The sequence below is a fragment of the Pseudorca crassidens genome, chromosome 14, assembly GCF_039906515.1.
Source record: "Pseudorca crassidens isolate mPseCra1 chromosome 14, mPseCra1.hap1, whole genome shotgun sequence".
NCBI lineage: Eukaryota > Metazoa > Chordata > Mammalia > Artiodactyla > Delphinidae > Pseudorca > Pseudorca crassidens.
Window position 1 is genome coordinate 89,841,906 of NC_090309.1, and position 18,731 is coordinate 89,860,636.

Below are 18,731 nucleotides of genomic sequence, written 5' to 3' on the forward strand. Positions count from 1 at the left end.
CACCTCCCCTTCTCCACCACCTGCCCTCACTTGCCAGCCACTCCCATCTTATCTGATGAAGCCACCGTCAATGTTTTCTCTGCTGGAGCGGGCAGGACAGAGGGGCGTGGGGACCATGGGCGTCTGGTGAAGCCGGGCATCGGCGGGCGTGGTCACGCCGGATGGCCCGCCCAGCTGGGTGCTTCCCAGAGCGGCTGGCAGGGGGAGGGCGGACAATGTCTGTTCTCTCTTCCGTTCTTAACTTCGTTTACAAGTAAAACAGTATAACCGAGCAGGTCCATCTGTTGGAATTCCTTTTTAGTAAAGATATGAACCCTTCCTAGAAACGCCCCTCTCACCTCTGCCTAATTAGGGTGTCCAACCAAGAACAGAGCAAACCGACGTCCCTTCCCGAGGGGCTCCTTCGGCAGTGAGGGTCTCTGAAGGGGCACTTCCTTACCTGGTGCCCCGAGCCGGGCTAAGGTGGGGCGGGCAGAGGCTGCAGAACTCGAATTGTAGGGCAGGGCAGCACTGAACTTAAACCCACGCGGCACGTCCCCATCAGCGGCGACCCAAACGCCACGCTGATCTGGCATCATGACGCATGCAAACGGGCTTAGAAACGTGTTCCCTGGCTCTTTGCCGACGGGACCCAGAGGTGCAGTGGCCCGCAGAGAAGCCGAGGGGCAGGGATGGTGAGCAGAGGTACCGCTGCTGTGGCGTGACAGGGATGGCTCTCCTAAGCCACGGGGCATGCTTATTTTAAATCGAGGTATATTTTGTTCTTCATCAATACCACTACATCTGAACCAAACATTTACTACTTCACCACGTGGTTCTTACTTGTCACCTTCTATTTCAAAGACAGCAGAGAAAACCCTGGACCGTTTTGTAAAGGTCATGAGTAATGTTCTGCTAAAACTGGGCCGCACCTAAAAAATCGAGACAGTGCTCTCATCAGGTTGAATACACAGGCTCTAACCATTCTCCAGTGAATCTTCTGTATAAGGAAAAGCTCAGCTTCTTCTGAGCAAACGATGCCGGGGATTCCATAACTGGTGTTATGTCCCTCTCTGCTCTGCTTACCTGGACCCTCAGCGCCAACCTGTGTGTGGCATAAACCTTGTACGTTACCGACCGTACTGCTGTCTGAATTTTATCTTCCCTTTGCCCCGTTGTCCTCATTTAATTTTTTTTCAATAGAAAAATATTCTACTTATAAAACTAACACGTGCATTGTTAAGACCTGGACAGAGAATAAAAATGACCATTAAGCCCATTACCCACACCTCTAATGTACTGGAGTGTTCTTCCTTCAGGGCATATTACTTCCTTCACAGAGGCCGTCCTGTAATTGTAATTCTGCAGACTGGCTTGGACAGCGGATGTCACATCCTAAACACTTCCCACGTGACGGCTGTGGAGACGAGACACCCATCTGGAGCCCGTGTCGTGTCCCCACACCCCAGCCCGGTGCCCTGGGACATCCGGCTCTGTGCCCTGCTGCTCTGGTCGGGGCGGCACAGACTGGAAGCAGTGGGAGACCTCTATCCCAGTGTGTCCCTTTGCAGGGGGGGACACTGGCTGCCCGGGCCGAGGGCCACCGGGTGGCAGGTGTCTGCTTCTCACCCACCCTGGCTGCCCCGGGCCCGCCCTCATCTCACTCTAGCTGCCACCCCGGGTCGTCCCCTTTCACTTGGGAAACCCGCGCTGGGGCTGAACCTGTGAACACCTGACGTGTGCTAGAGAGGCAGCGACCAACAGCGGGCTCCGAGCACATCTGCACACACACCTGCACCCGCGACAAGCGTGTGCACTTCCCAAGCACCGAGCGGGGCCTCGGCCGGCTTTCTCACTAAGGACGGAAACCTTCGTGCTCTCTTCTTTACCCCCTTCCCAGGCGCGGCTTCCACGCCCACCCCTGACCTCCAGAGCAATGAGAGACGCCACACGCGCAACGAAACCGACGGGCACAGAGCGTTTCGGGGGTGTGGACCACGCCGCTGCTTTCCTTCCGGAAATGACGCCCTGGTTTCGCTGCCTGCGTGGAGTGAAGCCCTCGATCGCCGTCAAGGCGCTGGCCGGTCGGCGGCTCCAGAGGGTAGCCCCGGCGCGGCCTCCTGTCCGCCCCAGCCCCCGTGACGACCCCAGGGCGGCCCGGGTGGGCCCTGCTCGATGCCGCAGCTGCACCCCAGCTGGCAGTTGCGTCTGGGAGGCCTGGTGGGCGCTGGCTGAGCCTGGGCCCCCTGGGTCTGGGGCGGGCAGGAGGCCAGGCCCGGCGAGCAGGCTGGGGAGGGGAAGCTGAGGCGGGGGGCCGGGTGCGAGCATCACCCTGGGAGAGACTATTTCACAGGCTGACTCATCTCCTTCCTTGCTGGACTCGCCCCCCCGCCCCCAGCGAGGAGCCCAGCGCCCCCTGACCCACTGAAAGCAGCTCTTGGCAGAGGAAGCGCGGCTGGCGCTCTCTGGCACCGGAGGGTGACGCACGAGGCCGAAGCCGCATTCCAAGGCTTCTGGGCACACGCTGCACGTGCGGGGAAAAGGGCTGCGGCGGCCGGGTCACAGCCGGCAACCTGCTCTCGTTCAGGCCCCTCGCGGCCGGACCTCAGCTGTACTTAACCCTCGGAGGCTCCTTGTCTGTACATCAGGCATGGCGCCGCCTTGTACAGCCGTCGTGAGCACTTCCGGAGCTTCAGCATAAAGCACGGAGCACAGCACCCATCGTGTAGGCGGGAGCACTGAGCACAGCCCCGTGGCCACCGCCGCCATCACCGCCACCCCCGTGTCCGACCTCCGAGCCCGTGGCGTCAAGGGCAGCACCACGTGGCAGCAGGCGTGGCAGGCGGGCACCCGGAGACGCATGGAGAGCGTGGAGCCCGCCGGGCAAGCCTTGGGAGACAGCCTTAGGGTTAAAGCCTTAGAATTCATATGCACGTCCCATGTGACACGGAGGTGAGTGAAAAGCAATAAAAACAATCATCTGTGTGTGATTTAGAACATCACTGATTCAGTACCAATTACAAGTTTTGTTTTCCTATTTCTGGAAATAACTATTTTAACCATGTTTTAAGAGTCAAGGAAAGGAGTGTTAGACTCTAAAAAATACTGATGACACAATTTCCCCCATCAACGGATCAAATTATAAGAGAGCAAAGTTTTTCTTTTTATCTTTTAAGCTATAAAAGCCAAAAACCGCTGCAAAGCTTAAGAGTGTCAGGTGGCCTGCTGTGGCATCCACTCTGCGAGGGCGGAAGCCCTGCCACTTCCCTGCCGGGAACACAGAGGACCCCCCAGGAGCTCCAGGAACGTCCACCATAGAGCAGCTGGGGACTGAAGCAGGAACTCGACAAGTACAAATAACCTCGTTTAAAAACCTGTCACATGCTGCCGCTCCTAACTGCTTGCTGTTACAGCTATGGAAGCCCTTCCACAGACGACGCTGCAGCTAAGCTACACAGCAAGGCTGCCAGGAGGGTAGGAAAGGCAGGCTCACTTCCAGTCTGAAGACGGAGGCTCTCGGGGGCGCGGCTGCCCGCTGCCTGGAGATGGGGAGACTCTGAACCCCACATCTCTCCTTCCCATCACTCAGTGCAGTAAATCTCATCTTCTGTTGATACAACTTGATGCCTTCCACGTAATTGTTACTTTACAACCCAGAATAACTCGGGAAGCACTTCGGAACCTTGTCTGCCTTTGGAGTCGGTATTACGAGTGACACTTGTCATGATACACTATAATTTGCTTTGATTCTGGAACATTTTAAACCATTATCTCTTTAAATGCTGCTCTGATGCTCCGTTTGACATGAAGCAGGTGCACGTAGCCTTTTGCAGGATGCGTGAGTGGTCGGGCAGCCCGGCACGTGTCCACGTGTGTGATTTCTACACAAGAGGGGACGCTCCTGCTTTTCATTTACTAATAATACCGGGAAGAAAGATTTCAGGCTTCAAGCTTTGCCGAAAACCACCCACCGCCCCCCCAGAATAATTCAGCAAGAACAGTGAATTGCACGGTCACAAGGAACCGGGTCAGCCTGCCTTTCAGGAGGGGGAAGCACAGTGGTGGGAAGGGTACAGGGTGGCGTGATGTGCTTCTCGTGAGGGCGGGAAAGTCTGGGTGAGCCCTCCATCAGGAGGGGAGGGGTCAGCGGCCCAACTTGGTGCGACAGTTACCTTGCTGCAGACGGCCTTCACCCTGTGCAGCCGGTCCAGCGACTCCTGGGGGTTCCCCAGGTACTGCTGAAGCTCCGCGTGTAGGATCCGCATCGAAAAGGGGACCATGGAGCCTAGAACCAAAGTCAAAGCAGAGTGAGTCTGTTTGCTGTAACTGAGCACAACTAAGCACCCTCTCAGAGTGAGCACCCATGCAGCAGGGAATCTGCAGATGTTCTAGCAGAAGGGATGACGGAATCCCTTATGTCTTGGTAAAGTATGCGATGATGCCAATTATAAAACGTGTCTTGGTTTTCTCTCTACAGCTGTATGTTCTAGACAATGACCAAAGGAGAAAGCTGGCTGTCACTGCTTTTCCAGAGTTACGCCACAATCGTGTAGAAATTATCACAAAATGAGTAGAATGGTAGAGACCACTGCCTGCTCCAGTAAAAAAAAACAGAACACTCATGGATTCTCTGTACTCCTTTGGGATGTCGAACTCCTGTAGAAGGTTGCATAGGTCGGGTTATCTGGGAGGGAAATGAGAGAGGGTGCGCCTCGGGCCCAGGTCCTGAGGACGGAGCGTCAGCCTGACTCCGGGACGTGTGTGTGTGTGTGTGTGTGGGGGGGGGGGGGGGGCTCTGGAGTGAAAGTTCTGTGTGTGTGTGTGTGTGGCTCTGGAGTGAAAGTTCTACTCAGAGCTGTCCCAGCGGAAGGAAGGCATGGCAGCTGGCCTTGCAGACTCCACTGCCCAGGGCTGCCCCGGAGGGAGGGAGTTCTGGGCAGTGCCACCTCCATCAGCGTGCTGGGGGCATGAGAGCAGTGATCCGAAAAGGACTGCAGTTGAAATGAGCTTTTGCACAGTGTCTGAACGTGGCTGTGTTCTCTCAGGGTGAGGGAATCTTTCTGTTAGTGTCGCGTTCCCCTCTGACATGACTTGGATGTGTATCTGTATCAGTATATATCGTAATTTAGTAAGTATGTAAGTACATAAATGCCGTCAAATAATCAAACAGCCTGTGCTGACTATGAACGACTCAAAGGGTGTGACAAAGCCAGCACAGGGCAACCTCACAGATTCAGAAGGGGCCTCTCAATACTTAGATCTGGACTACACTTTATTATTATTTTATTTTTGGCTGCGTTGGGTCCTCGTTGCTGCGCGTGCACTTTCTCTAGTTGTGGTGAGTAGGGGCTACTCTTCGTTGCGATGTGTGGGCTTCTCATCGTGGTGGCTTGTTGCGGAGCACGGGCTCTAGGCATGCGGGCTTCAGTAGGTGCAGCACACAGGGCTCAGAAGTTGCGGCGTGTGAGCTCTAGGGCTCGCGGGCTCTAGAGCACAGGCTCAGTAGTTGTGGCGCAGGGGCTTAGTTGCTCCGCGGCATGTGGGATCTTCCCGGACCAGGGATTGAACCCGTGTCCCCTGCATTGGCAGGTGGATTCTTAACCACTGCGCCACCAGGGAAGCCCCTGGACTACACTTTAAAGATGGTTAGAAGCAAGCTGTGTGACAGCTGCAAGCTGCTCAGCCTCTCTGTGCCTCAGTCTGTCCATCGTCCATCCAGCAACCATCAGCGAGGGCCTACCATGTGCCACACTGAGGTGGCTTCATGTTTGTGCTTCTTAGCTTGAAAAACTGTATGATGCTCTATGGTCTTCAGTAAGGATAGGAAGAAGAAAGGTCAAGAGGACAAACAAAACTAAGGAATACTATGGAAAATCGTTTCTATTGTGATTGTGAGCCTAGAGAAAAGAAAGATGACAATTATTCAATTTAAATGTTAGAATTTTTTTTTGATGATACTAAATAATTGCCACGTCTGAAGAAGACGGATGACTGAGTTGACATCCTGGCATCAGTCATTTCAGCTTCCTAGAAACCATTTCTTGACCGTTGGCATCACTAAAATGGGATCGCGCTAACATGGTGAGTCACACATAAGTTGTGTCTGTCATCCCTGTACATCAGAGAACAGGCAGTAGTCGTTCCCACGTGGTTTAGAATTTACCTGCAGGGAGAGAATCTCTACAACACTTTAAGCTTTATAAGATAATTGCAGAAACAAAACATCTGTGAAGTTCCCAAGCCCAATTTATAAATGAGCTGAATATATGACAAGGTGGTCGGGAGTTACTTGCTCTTTGCCCTGGAAACTGCCCATGGACCTGGGGAAGTTTTTGCATTTAAAAGAACGTATGAAAATATTTCAAACTAAATGAAAATGAAAATACTATTTATCAAAATTCGTGGGATGCAGCAAAAGCAGTGCTAAGAGGGAATTTTACAGTGTTAAATGCATATATTTAAAAGACCTAAAATTAATCATCTAAGCTTCTACTGTAGGATACGAGATAAAAACAAGCAATATAAAAGCAGAAGAAAAGAAAGAAAAGTTAGAGCAGAAAGCAATGACATTGGAAACAGGAAATCAAGAGAGAAAATCATCAAAATCCAAATCTAGTTCTTTGACAAAAATCAATAAAGTTTATAAAACTCTAGCCAGGCTAACCAAGAAAGAAGAGAGAAGACATGAATTACTAATATCAGAAATGAAAAAGGGGTCATCACTACTGATCACGTGGACATTAAAAGGAAAATAAAGGAATATTATGAACAAATCTATGTCAACAAATTTTATAACCTAGATGAAATGCACCAATTCCTTGAAAGACACAACCTACTTACTAAAACTCATACAAGGAGAAATAGATAACCTAAATAGGCCAATATCTACTTAAGAAATGAAATCGATAAATAGTAACCTTCCAAAACTAGAAGGCACCAGGCCCAGGCCCAGATGGTTTCACTGGTGAATTCTATACAACATTTAAGGAGGAAGTGGTACCAATTCTCTACAGCCTCTTCCAGAAAACAGAAGTGGAGGGGATGCTCCCTCATTTATTCTATGAGGCCAGCATTATAGAAAAATCAGGAAAAAATCAGTATTATAAGAAAGGAAAACTATAGATGAACATAGCTAATGAACATAGATACAAAAATCCTCCACAAAATTAGCAAGTCAACTCCAACTAGATCAAATCCAACAAAAAATTAGCAAATCAAAACTAACAGTGTATAAAAGAAATTATCCACCATGACCAACTGGGATTTATTCCAGGTATGCAAGATTGGTTCAACATTCAAAAATGAATTAACGTAACCCATCACATCAAACAAGCTAAACAAGAAAAATCACACAATAAATCAAGAGAAGCAGAAGAAGCATTTGACAAAATATACCACCCATTCATGACTAAAACTCTCAGCAAACTATGAATAGAGGGAAACGTCCTCAATTTGATAAAGAACATCTATAAACACCTACAGCTAAAAACATCTATAAACACCTACAGCTAAAAACATCTATAAACACCTACAGCTAAAAACATCTATAAACACCTACAGCTAAAAACATCTATAAACACCTACAGCTAAAAACATCTATAAACACCTACAGCTAAAAACATCTATAAACACCTACGGTGAGAAGCCAGGTGCCTCCCCCTAAGGTCCTGAATCGTGCTGAGATGCCCCTCCCCTTTTTACCACTCCTACTGAACATGCTGATGGAAGTCCTAACTAACGCAGACAGAACAAAGACCCTTTGGAAGACCAGAAGAACGTGCCTGCAGTTCTGTCTTCTCTGGGCCCTCACACCGTCTTCTCTCCAGGCACCGTCTTCTATGGAGTAACAGACATCCCTGTCCCAAACTGTCGAGCTTTCCACCAGAGCCTGTCTGTGCTGGACTGGACTCCCGCAGCTCTGGGAGGTGGACGCAGGCAGACGCCGGCGACAGGTGACACTCCACGTGCCTCCCTGTGACTCGCATCTGGAGTTGGGACTCTATCCAGACGGCCGAGAGCAGGAAGAGAAGAGCCAGCACCGATCCTCCTTAACCACGTCACCCTTGCCCGTGGCTTTCCTGGGAGTGTCCGGGAGAAAGCCAGGGCTAAAGTGGGAAGCAGTTTCCCCCTCTTCTCTCTTGGTACCACTGGGAAGGTCTCATACTGCTTAAAAATCTCATAGAGCAGAAATCGAGAGGGAAGCACACACACAGCCTCATGACACATCAGAAAGAGGAATGCCCCTCTCTAGAAAAATATACTGTTCATACAGCCAAAACAAGAAAAGCAGCTGCAGAAACGCTGTCTATTAATCCCAGCTTGAACAGGTTAACAGCCAGTCACTCAGTGGGTTTCAGGTGCCAATGCAGGCACAGGCGCTGGACGTACGCTGGTCACGGGGGATGTGACCACTGTTCCCAAGCAAACCCCACAACCTCGCCAGTAAAACACAACAGAAACTGTTTCAACGTAACTCAGGCCTTTCCTGCTTTTGTTTGTTTGTTTGTTTTAAAGAAATGCAAATAAAAGTACCTTTAAACTGATTCTCTCAGTCTAGCAAACCCAGCCTTGCTCTGTGTGAAGAGTCACTGGGAATCGGTGAAGCCCTTCATGCCAGAAGAATCCAGCAACATGAAATACGCAGCAGCTCCACAGCAGCCAGAAGCCTGTCTCCCCTGCATGGAGAGCACGCCTTGAAAAAGAGGGCAAGTCAGAATCTGGAAGGAAACGTATTTCCCAGTGGCTCTGTTTTTCTGGAAAGTTCCCACATATAGTCATGGCCTGCCAAAATCTAGGTCGGTATAAATACGGTAGAAGTGCTCTCATTAATCATTTAGAAAACATTAAATGAAAACACTCCTACACAATTCATGTTATCGAGTCCCCTGCAGTACTGCAGACCCACTCGGCAGCCACAGAATCAGAGCGGGATGCACCAGAAATCACACAGGCCCCGTGCTGGGCAGCGAACTTGAAAGAAAAAGCAAAAGGAGGAATGTCAGCTTGACTCCAGCGGGGCACACAGGCACGGGACTTCCCTGGCGTGGAGACGGTCTGGCCCTCCCGCCACCCACTCGCCTGTGTGCTGGGTGGGTGGCATCCTCTCTCCACTTTCCTGGCCACCCGCCCAGCCGGACAGGGGACTGGGACATGGCCAGGCTGCTGGGAGGCCCGAGCGTGCTGACGCGATGGTGCCTGGTGGACGCCCAGCAGAGCGCAGACTCCGTGGACCCTCTGCCCACGGTCGGCAGGCTCAGCTCTCCCCCTTGGGGCCTGGCAGTTCCTCTCGCTGTCAAGGCAAGCAGGACCCGGTGCCCGACTGCTGCTCTGCACTTGCTTCCCTGGACCCGGCACCCACCCCCGTCCTTCCCCGACCCCTGCGACCCGGCGGCACACGAGGAGTGGAGCCCCTGCTTCCTCTGCTCTGCCATGAGGACACAGGTCGGGGGACACCCGTGCCTGGCAGAGAGCACAGAGTCCCTCACCTGCCACGAAACAACCCTCAACGAGACACTTCCAACTTCAAGGCTGCATCTGAAAACAGAACACCAGCCTGAGTGAGTCCTAGACGACTTACTAGTAAAGGGGTAATTCGGTGCTGCCCCAGAGCCCTGAGGCAGGAAGGGGAATTCAGGATGGTCCATACTGCCTCTGCATGAGCCTGAAACGCTGAGTCTGATGCAGGTGGCGCTGGGAACGCACGTGTCTCCCACGTTTCTCACGTGAGACGGGTTACAGGAGGCTTTGCTTGGGTGTCCTGACGATAGAGGTGGCGCCCCGAATTGCACATTTTCGTCTCTCTTAACCATCTGTTCCAGTAAACACTGGACGTGCCAGAGTTCACTAGGAGAGTGAGCAACGTGAAGAGCTGTAGGATTTGCTAACCAGCCTTCTCAGACCGAGGAAAATAGGCTTAAGTGATAAACTCGGAGGAGTTCTGGCACAGAGGAAAGTAAACTGGAAATCTAACCTAAGCAGCAGATGTTAACTCTGAGACATGAGTTAATTTTCTCATGGAAAACAAAGTAAGACATCTGAAATGTGCTGAACAATTCTGAACCACCATGTATGGTTATGTGTTGATAAAAAGTTTCTGAATTTAGTCTGAGAACTAGAAACGTGAGTTGCATGATTCTGGAGGGAGGGCAGAAAAGGACGGAGGACCCAGTGACAGTTCACCTTTGCTGACCCAGGCGGGGAGGGAGCTGATGGGAGCCAGAGGGTCAGTCAGAGTGCATGTCTCATCAGCTTTGGTCTGACTCGGTAATTCATAAGGATTAAGTTCTGAAATAAGACTTCATATGAAATCATTATAGCTCTATTATCTTAAACGAAACACATAGATTTGAATTTAGTATCAGAAGAGGCACTGCTATCTGTGCGTTTCTTAAACAACAATCAAAATGTTTTTCATTTCTAACAGAGAGATCTGTGGCTTCACAGTTTTCCTCCAGGTGCACAGAAAGCTGGAGTGAACTGTCCTACGCAGAGGTGCACTTTGACAGCCTGAAGCTCACTTCCAACATTATGCTTTCTTTCGAACAGGAGACAGAATTCCAACAAAAGACAGAAAAGATGGTGCTGGGATGGGAAACCTTAGTTTCCTACAAGAGGCTGAAAAGAACTCCATCAGGAATGGGTATGTTAACGACATCAGGAATGGACATTTCATCTGTTTTGAAGATAAAATTTCAATGAATATGCATAACTTAAAGAGTGAACCCAAATGTAATGTTAATAATAATGTATCAACACTGGTTATCAATTGTAACAAAGGCACCAGACCAGAGCAAGACGTTCATAAAAAAACACAGTAAATGATCTCGTAATATTATCCATGGATACAATCCCTCTAAACAGTTCTCAAGAATACAAACCCAATAGGAGAAGCAATCTGTGTTAGTGTAACAATTACAATAGCAAAAATAATTTGATTAAAAGCAAATTAAAGGGAGAAGGCTATTATAAACGTATGAAGAATGGCTCTCAAAAGAGAAACAATGTGAAGGGTTTTGAAAAGGTACTTTAAAGCCTTAACAGGAACAGTAATCCTGAACTTGTCAACATTAAAGACAAACAAAACCCAAAACACTTATTTGGGAAAAGGCTGGCATCCGTGACACTCTTGTTTTCTCCCCGGGAGCTGAGGTGGGAGCAGGTTTCCAGGGAGGGGTGGATGCTCCGCGGGCTGTGTAGGGTGGTACAGGGGTGTCTGTCTTCAGGGCCAAAGACGATGTGGGCAGGGAGCGTGGGGAACCCTTGCTAAGCTGACAAAAAGGTTATGTTGGTATTTTTTAGGGTTAGAAATGATATTTCCCAGAATGGGAGAAGATATTTGCAAGATTCATAACAAATAAAGGATTAAGTACCTAAAATATGTAAAGAACTACAACAAATCAATAACAAAAAATAACCCAATGGAAATGTGGGCAAAGATTATGAAGGAGTGGGTCCCCTCAGAGGAAACTGCAACAGCCAGTAACACACAAAAGCCACTTAACCCTAGAAGATGTAATGAGAGGTAGAATTTCAGACCCACCAGATAGAAGTCTTATTGATAAGACTTATTCACAGGTGGGGAAACAAAAACTTGAATACACTGGTTTTGGGAATCTAAATTAGTATAACTACTTTGGAAAGTAATTTGACCATTTCTTGTAAGATTGGAAATACGACCACCACACAGCCTGGCACTGACACTTTTAATTTATAGAGAAATGCAGGAACACGTGGCCAAAGAGAAACACGCACCACAATGCATCGTTCATTAGGGTCTGGAACTGGAAAGATCCTACCTGCTCACCTTATGGATACAAATAATGTTACGTGGGACAAAGAGGCAAAATGAAGAAAGATACGCTCCTCATGTACATTTCAAAAGCCTGCGGTTCTCTCTGTATTGTGTGTGTGTGTATGTGTGTGTATGCAGTGGAAATGTCAAAACATGACATGGAAACACAAATTCACGCTAAGCTGCTTTAGGAGGGGATGGAAATGGGGAGCTTTAAAGGCTGAATCAATAATACTTGAGCTTATGACAAAAAAAGTCTGAAGTAAATATGAAAAACATGTTAATATTTGTTAACTATCTGAGTGCTTAATAAAACTCTTTTTTGACATTTAAAAAAATTTAATTTTTGTTGAGTAAAGAGTGGATTCAACCAAGAGGCATCCCAACATAGGACTTCCCAAAAAGGACAGAACTGGATGGGTAAGAGTACACAGGACGTGAGTGACACTCAAAAAGGACAGAACTGGGTGGGTAAGAGTACCCAGGACGTGCGTGACAGAACAATCAAGCATCCCCACCTGCGGGAACCATTCCAGCAGCCCGGTGACATCTGGCTCCACAAAACTGTGTGTGAGGACCCTGCGGGAAGCACAGTCAGAGCTCTAGACAGGGGCCTGCCATCCCTCAAGCAGCGGGACGCCGACAGGAAAGACAGCCTTGCCCGGCAGAGGGGACGGGTTCTCACGGTGCCGCTGAGGCTCCGGGCTCAGGCCACTGTCTTGATATCTTCTACTGGCACGACCGGCGCTGAAGCTCTGGGTTTCCCGAGCTGTGTGACAGTTACAGGTGGAGAAGCTCGGTGGCCGGGTGTCACCCTAGCGTATCACATCTGGGTGTGTCCTGCTGGGGTATGGGGACCACACGTCAAGGAGGAGACGCGAGCTGTCTGTTCACAGCCCCCCGCCAGGGCTTCTAAACCCCACACCTGAGAATGAGCTCTGCTCACCACGCTGTGGGCAGTCTGAGATGCTTGATGCGAGCAGCTTCTGGCCCAGCCTCTCGGGCCTGGAATTACAGGGCTGCATATACAGCAAAGAGGGGAGCAGCAACCGACGGAGAGCGCGAAGAGGGAGGACACAGGTGAGGGACGAGCAAGGAGAGTTCAAGGAAGGGGGCTTATCCAGCCTCCGGTGGCCTGTTCAACAACCACTGCCGTCATTCTTTCTTGCGAACAAGAGTGAGAATTCCAAACAACTGATTAAAAGGCGGCCTGAGTGTGTGAAAACACACACTCCCTGAAAGTAACTCCATGAAAACTGCTAGAGGGCTTCCCTGGTGGTGCAGTGGTTGGGAGTCCGCCTGCCAATGCAGCGGACACAGGTTTGTGCCCCGGTCCGGGAGGATCCCACATGCCGCGGAGCGGCTGGGCCCGTGAGCCACGGCCGCTGAGCCTGCGCGTCCGGAGCCTGTGCTTCGCAACGGGAGAGGCCACAACAGTGAGAGGCCCGCGTACCGCAAAAAACAAACAAAAAACTGCTAGAAATGTTAGAGGATTTATAAGACCACAATACTCTTCCTTTCTTAGATGAAAATTAAAAAAGAAAATTTCATGATTTTTACTTATGACTCATTATGACTTGTTATGAATATTCTGAATGGGTAAAAATTATGCCCAATATTTAAATAAAATATATTAAAGCTCATTCATAAATGTTATTTATTTGTTTATATCATTATAGCTTCCTTTTAAAACCACATTTTAATGACCTGCTTTGCTTATATACTGGAAGCTAAAATGAAATGAATGAATCAAAATCTCACATTTAGGCTTGTTACACCACAAAATGAGAAGAAAAATGAGTAAACATTCAGCATGTCATCATGGATGAACGTTCACACGCTTTAGCTCAAATATACGTAGGATTTCTGCCTATTCCATAATCTACCTGAGCTGCTTAGTGACGCAGGGCCACCAGCTCCTCTTTATCCCCATCCCAGTGCAATGTAATTCCAGGCAGAATCAGAAGCCTGCATTCAGTGTGCACATCCTCAGGACGAGATGTTCTAAGAGCTGAGGGGAAGGATGACAGAGTTCTACACCTGGACCCGAGGACCTGATTCCTCATTTTACAGGAAACTCGGCGTCGCCTCCGTGAACCTCTGTCCGTGAGGAGAACCAGCAGGGCCGCAGTGGCCACAGGACAGAGCCACTGGGCGATGGCCTGCGCGCTCAGAGTTCTGAGCTTTTGTCAGCAGCAGACAAAACACCTGTCGGCACCAGCTGCCAATCCCCGGACCCAGCGGAGGGTCCCGCGCTCTGCCGTGAGCGTGACCAGGCCCAGGGGTGCGGGGGAGGCCATGGGCAGGCCAGTACGGGAGCCGCCAGGCCACAGTCAGCCACGGTGGGAAGAAACATTTTTTTCCTATGCTGAAGGGAAACATAGCTGCTCCTAACCAGAAGCATGGAAACAGCCGTCTCTTGATTATCAAGGCTGCCAGGTAGAATTTATTGAACAGAAATATCCCCACACTTCCCCACGTAACAGGCCTTTAACCTTTCCATCGAACACCTTTCCACTATTAAGAAGTGGCAACAGAGACACATCCTCATTTGGGGTAGAAGCCCGCTCATCGCCTTCTGCGGAAGGGATGGACCACAAATGGCTAGGAAGTGTCAGTGAGAAAGGAACGCAGGACCTCCCACGCTGGGGGAGTAGCCCCCGGACAACCAGGGGATGCTGGGCCTCTCCAGACGAGCACGGGAGGACGTGGACCCCCCCTACAACGCCAGGCGCACGGATGAACCTTACGGAGCGAGAGGACGGATACAGCCCTGCTCCCCAGTGCTGGGGGCTTCCTGGCACAAGTGTGGGAGGGTGACCTTCCAAGAGAGGAGGCGGACGTGTCTGCCTGCCCTGTGCAGACGCCACGGGGCCCCAGAGCAGGAAGCGTGGGCGGGAGAGCAAGGCCGGGGGGCCTCCCACCCACTTCTAACCTGTGGAGCCGCCACTGCTGCTGGGGCCACACCCTGAATGCTTGCTCACCAGGGCTCCTGGCTTTGGGCCCTTCTCGCATGGTCCTCCGGAGACTAGCTGGACCCGATAGGCCACTGGCTGGTAAGAAGTTTCACAAATTTGGGGCGGGAGCCCTGCCACCCCCTTCCTGACTCCGAGCAGTATAGCACGGCTAGTTCACTTCCACTCAGTCGAGCCAACCTCATTGAGACAACCAGTCTGATTTCTGCCCTGTGGTAGGTTTTAAAACCTACCTTTTTTCCCCCTTTTCTACAAGGGGTGAGTTCCTTTAGTCAAAAAGAAGAAAAAGAATTTTTACACTAGTGAGGCTAAAAGTCTAACAGTACCTCATGCTGAAAATCCTCCTTCAAGCCTGGGAAAACTCAGGGCAATACAGACCAACTCCCATGACGTGAAAAGTGAAGATGATGAAGGATGAAGCACTGAGGACTAAGAAAGCCTAACCCCCCAACCTTCCCTGTGTCCCCCAAAGAAACAGGATCTGAGATTTAAGGAAAAACAACACAAAAAGCAGTTGAGAAACGTGTTTTCACTTCTAGTCTTCTTAGTTCATCATTTACCTACCAAGTTAAGGAAGATGTTGATTTTTGATTTTTTGAAACTTCTACAAAAATTACCATCTTTATTATTAATTGGGCCTTTGTAGTCTCTTGTTCTGTTTTTATATTTTCTTCCCCAATCAGGCTCTGCATTTCCTGGCAACCAGGACCTTTCTTTGTCGCTCCACTGCTGCCTCCAACAGACGACGACCAGCCAATCTTACAAAAGATGGCAGCGAGCTACGGTGTGTCACTCGTGAATCAAGAACAGATGAGAAAAACAGCCAGTGCAGTGATTACTACGTGCGGCCACTTCTAAGCAACTTACACATACGACCTCATTCACTCTTCATGACTCTCCAGGAAGAAGCACGATTGCCACCCCTGTTGTACCGATAAGGACACCAGGGCAGAGATGCCGAACCACTGGCCCAAGGTCACACAGCAGTAAGAGGAGGGGCCCGGATGTAACAGGGAGTGCGGCTCCAGAGCCCGGGCTTTCAGTACCCCTGCTCATGCTGCCTCTCAGAGGCCCTCCCAAATTGTTTTACATTTAATACAAACATTCGATGGGTTTCAAACATATTTACAAGGTTCTCCACCAGGAGATGTTCATTCTGGTTCTACCTCAAGGCTACTCCAGAAGGCTCTTTGTAACCGGCCCTCTCCCTTCCCCAAGTCTTATTTCTGGCCACCTTCCGACAATTACCCCATGCTGCAGCCCAGTGTCTCCAAATGATGGTCCTGACCCATTGGTGGGCTGCAACCAGACTTTTAAATAAATTAAATAAATCAGAATGGAAATTAGGAGGAAATGGCACAGAATCATTGGCACAGTATTGCTGCATGACTGTCTGTCTGTGTTTCATTTCTGTGTGTACGTTTGCACTAGGTCACGATACAGGATTATTTTTTACTCTGGAGCACAGTCTGCATGTCACCACCTAATCCTCATACCAGATCTTAGCGCCACGGCACATCAGGTGCCCGAGAACGGGCAGACGGATGCGTCAGTGGGTCTGTCCAGCTCAGTGTGTTCAGGAGCCAGAGTGAGGTCACCCTGTAGGTCAAGGCCCACTGCGGGCCGCTTGTCTGATGACCAGGACTGGATATAAGTGCAGGCAAAGCATAGCACATGCAGAAGCACTGACGTTCACCCCAGCCTTACCCCTACGCCCAGGGTACACGTGAGGGTAGTACTCGTAATAGAGATCTGGCTGATCCAGGTTTCCGAAGGGCTCAAACTCCATCTCGGCATTCTGGAAAAGGCCCAGCTTCACCAGCAGTGCCAGCCTCACAAACCAAAGCTAAAAACCAAAACATAATTGAAATAATCGGTTATCTGTGTGTCGCAGGGTCAGAGACTCCTATTCCCTTTTAATTTGATATTAGAGCTCGATTTCAAATACATTAAAACAAGAGCTAAACTAACTTTCTTTCTTGGCACGTTTGCATAATTACAGGTTTACAAAAACGGATTTGAAAAGGGACACCGCCTCCCGGAAGGAGAGCAGAATCCAGGGCCTGGGGTGAAGGAGGAGGGAGGCTGTGAGCGCAGGGGGAGCAGGCGGCGGAGCTGTGTCGGGGGAGCAGCGAAGGGCGTGGCATCTCGGGGGGAGGGGCATGGGGGGGCAGCCGGTTCCAGTGGCCAGAACACACGGCACCTTCAGGAAACCAGCGGAGGCCACGCGAAAGGGCAGGGTTGGGGCCTCGGAAGTGACCCAAGTCAACCTCGTTCTACCATGGAGAGAAACGAGGTGTAAAAGCAGTGACCGCGTGGCAAGGGCCGGACTGAAAAGCCGGGCACCGCTCCGAGCGAGCGAAGGCTGCCCTGCTCCGGTCCGCCGTGCGTGCACGGCCGCCTGTAACCTGGGGGCGTCGAGCGGGGCTCGCAGCTGCAGAGCAGGAAGGTGGCGGCAGTCTGTGGGACGACCGTGAAGAGGGAGCGGGGGTCGGCTCACGCGGGAAGCGGAGCCGTGTCTGGGGAGGGCCACCCTGGCCGTGCGGATGGGCTTCAGAGATGAGGAAGAAAAACCTGCCCCGCTTGGGCCAGAGGCCGGGGGATGCAGCGCGTGTAACGTGGCCGTGCGCTCCTGACCGCGCCCCGCCGGCTGCCGGCGGGCAGACGAAGAAACAGGAGCACAGCCCAGACCGCTGCGCCCGGAGGCCTCCAGGGTCCCTCCTTTCACCAGCTCTTCGCGGACTTGGAGAATCTGGAGGCTGGCTCGATTTGGGGGGGGGGTTCCCACAAAATTTCGAATAAAAGTCAGCAAACGCCCCGTGGAGAGGCGGGAATTTAAGGACTTCTGCGCTGCACCTTCTCGTCAGAGGAGCTTCCCGTCGTTCAGAACTCTCCTTTCCGCGCTCCTCCCTCCTCCTTAAGAACTTAAGGCCCTTCCAGCCCCCAGACGCTGCTGAAGCCAAGAAGGCTCAGGGCAGTACCTGCAGGGAGTCGGCGGTGTGGCTGGTCGGCAGCCCGCTCTTGCCATAGCCTTGGCCGTGGGCCGTAAGGAGCCGCCCGCACAGGTCCACGGCTGCCCTCCAGTTCTTGCAGCTCTGAAAGACACGGGGACACGTCACCAAGGGCTGGGCGGCCCACACGCGAAGGCCGGACGGGCATTAGGCAGGAAGGGTGCCGAGCCGGAGATGCGCTTCAAGACGAGTGAAAGGGAGTATCTTACCAGTTAACCACTGACAGCGCGGGGGCAGAATTCTCTACGAAAGCTCCCCGACCACAAATCTGTAAGGCTGCTTTCCTTTTTAGCAAGACACCTCTATCTTGTGATTTTCATCAAATTACAATCGAATATTTAATTTTAATCTGTGTGCTGGGTATATCTGTATCTAAGGTCTGTGTGTGACTGTAAGTGGTTTATATGTTTAACATGATTCTATGTTCTCAATATGAAAAATAAATCAATGAACTACGCCGACGCAACATGTTCTAGGCCATGTATCCACATGCAGCGCTTCATGTTGTAACTAGAGGGATGCTGGCTGATACCGACACACGGGCTCGGGAACTCGGCCTCACTGTGCCCATCTCTGCCCTCATGCGACACAGAAAGGAGGGCCACCAGGCAAATGGGCGGGGAAACATCACCAGAGGGACCGTTTGACCCTTTAAGAAGCTAGAAGTGGATGCTGGACGCAGGCTCTCCCGACAGAACAGGCACCACCCGTCGCCGCGTCAGCGCACGGCCCAGTCCACACGGCAGAGGCAGGTCAGGTCTGCGGAGCAGGGGGTGGAGCAGGGGGTGAGCACACATCTTTGCACCTGTTAACCTTGGCTCCAGCGAGGAAGGGGGACAGTAAACTGCTGTTTTCAAGGACGCACGAAGTACATCTTGAACAAGAAGCCGGGGGTGCCGGGGGAGCGTGTCCAGCCTGTTCTTTCCTCAGTTAGAATTCACATTTCTTTTTATGACACAGTCAGCGAGGACCAGC

General features: G+C 50.9%; 1 protein-coding gene across 2 annotated transcripts in view; it reads right to left on the reverse strand.

The window, feature by feature from the left end:
* Nucleotides 1-18,731, reverse strand: part of TRAPPC12 (trafficking protein particle complex subunit 12) — a 64,646-nt gene that overhangs the window by 19,986 nt on the left and 25,929 nt on the right. For both annotated transcript variants that reach the window (XM_067703781.1, XM_067703782.1), the window contains 3 exons: nucleotides 17,727-17,840; nucleotides 16,453-16,591; nucleotides 4,152-4,264 (listed from right to left, as the gene is read on the reverse strand). In XM_067703781.1, the coding sequence (XP_067559882.1) occupies nucleotides 4,152-4,264; nucleotides 16,453-16,591; nucleotides 17,727-17,840 (366 nt within the window). The remainder of the gene's footprint in view (nucleotides 1-4,151; nucleotides 4,265-16,452; nucleotides 16,592-17,726; nucleotides 17,841-18,731) is intronic.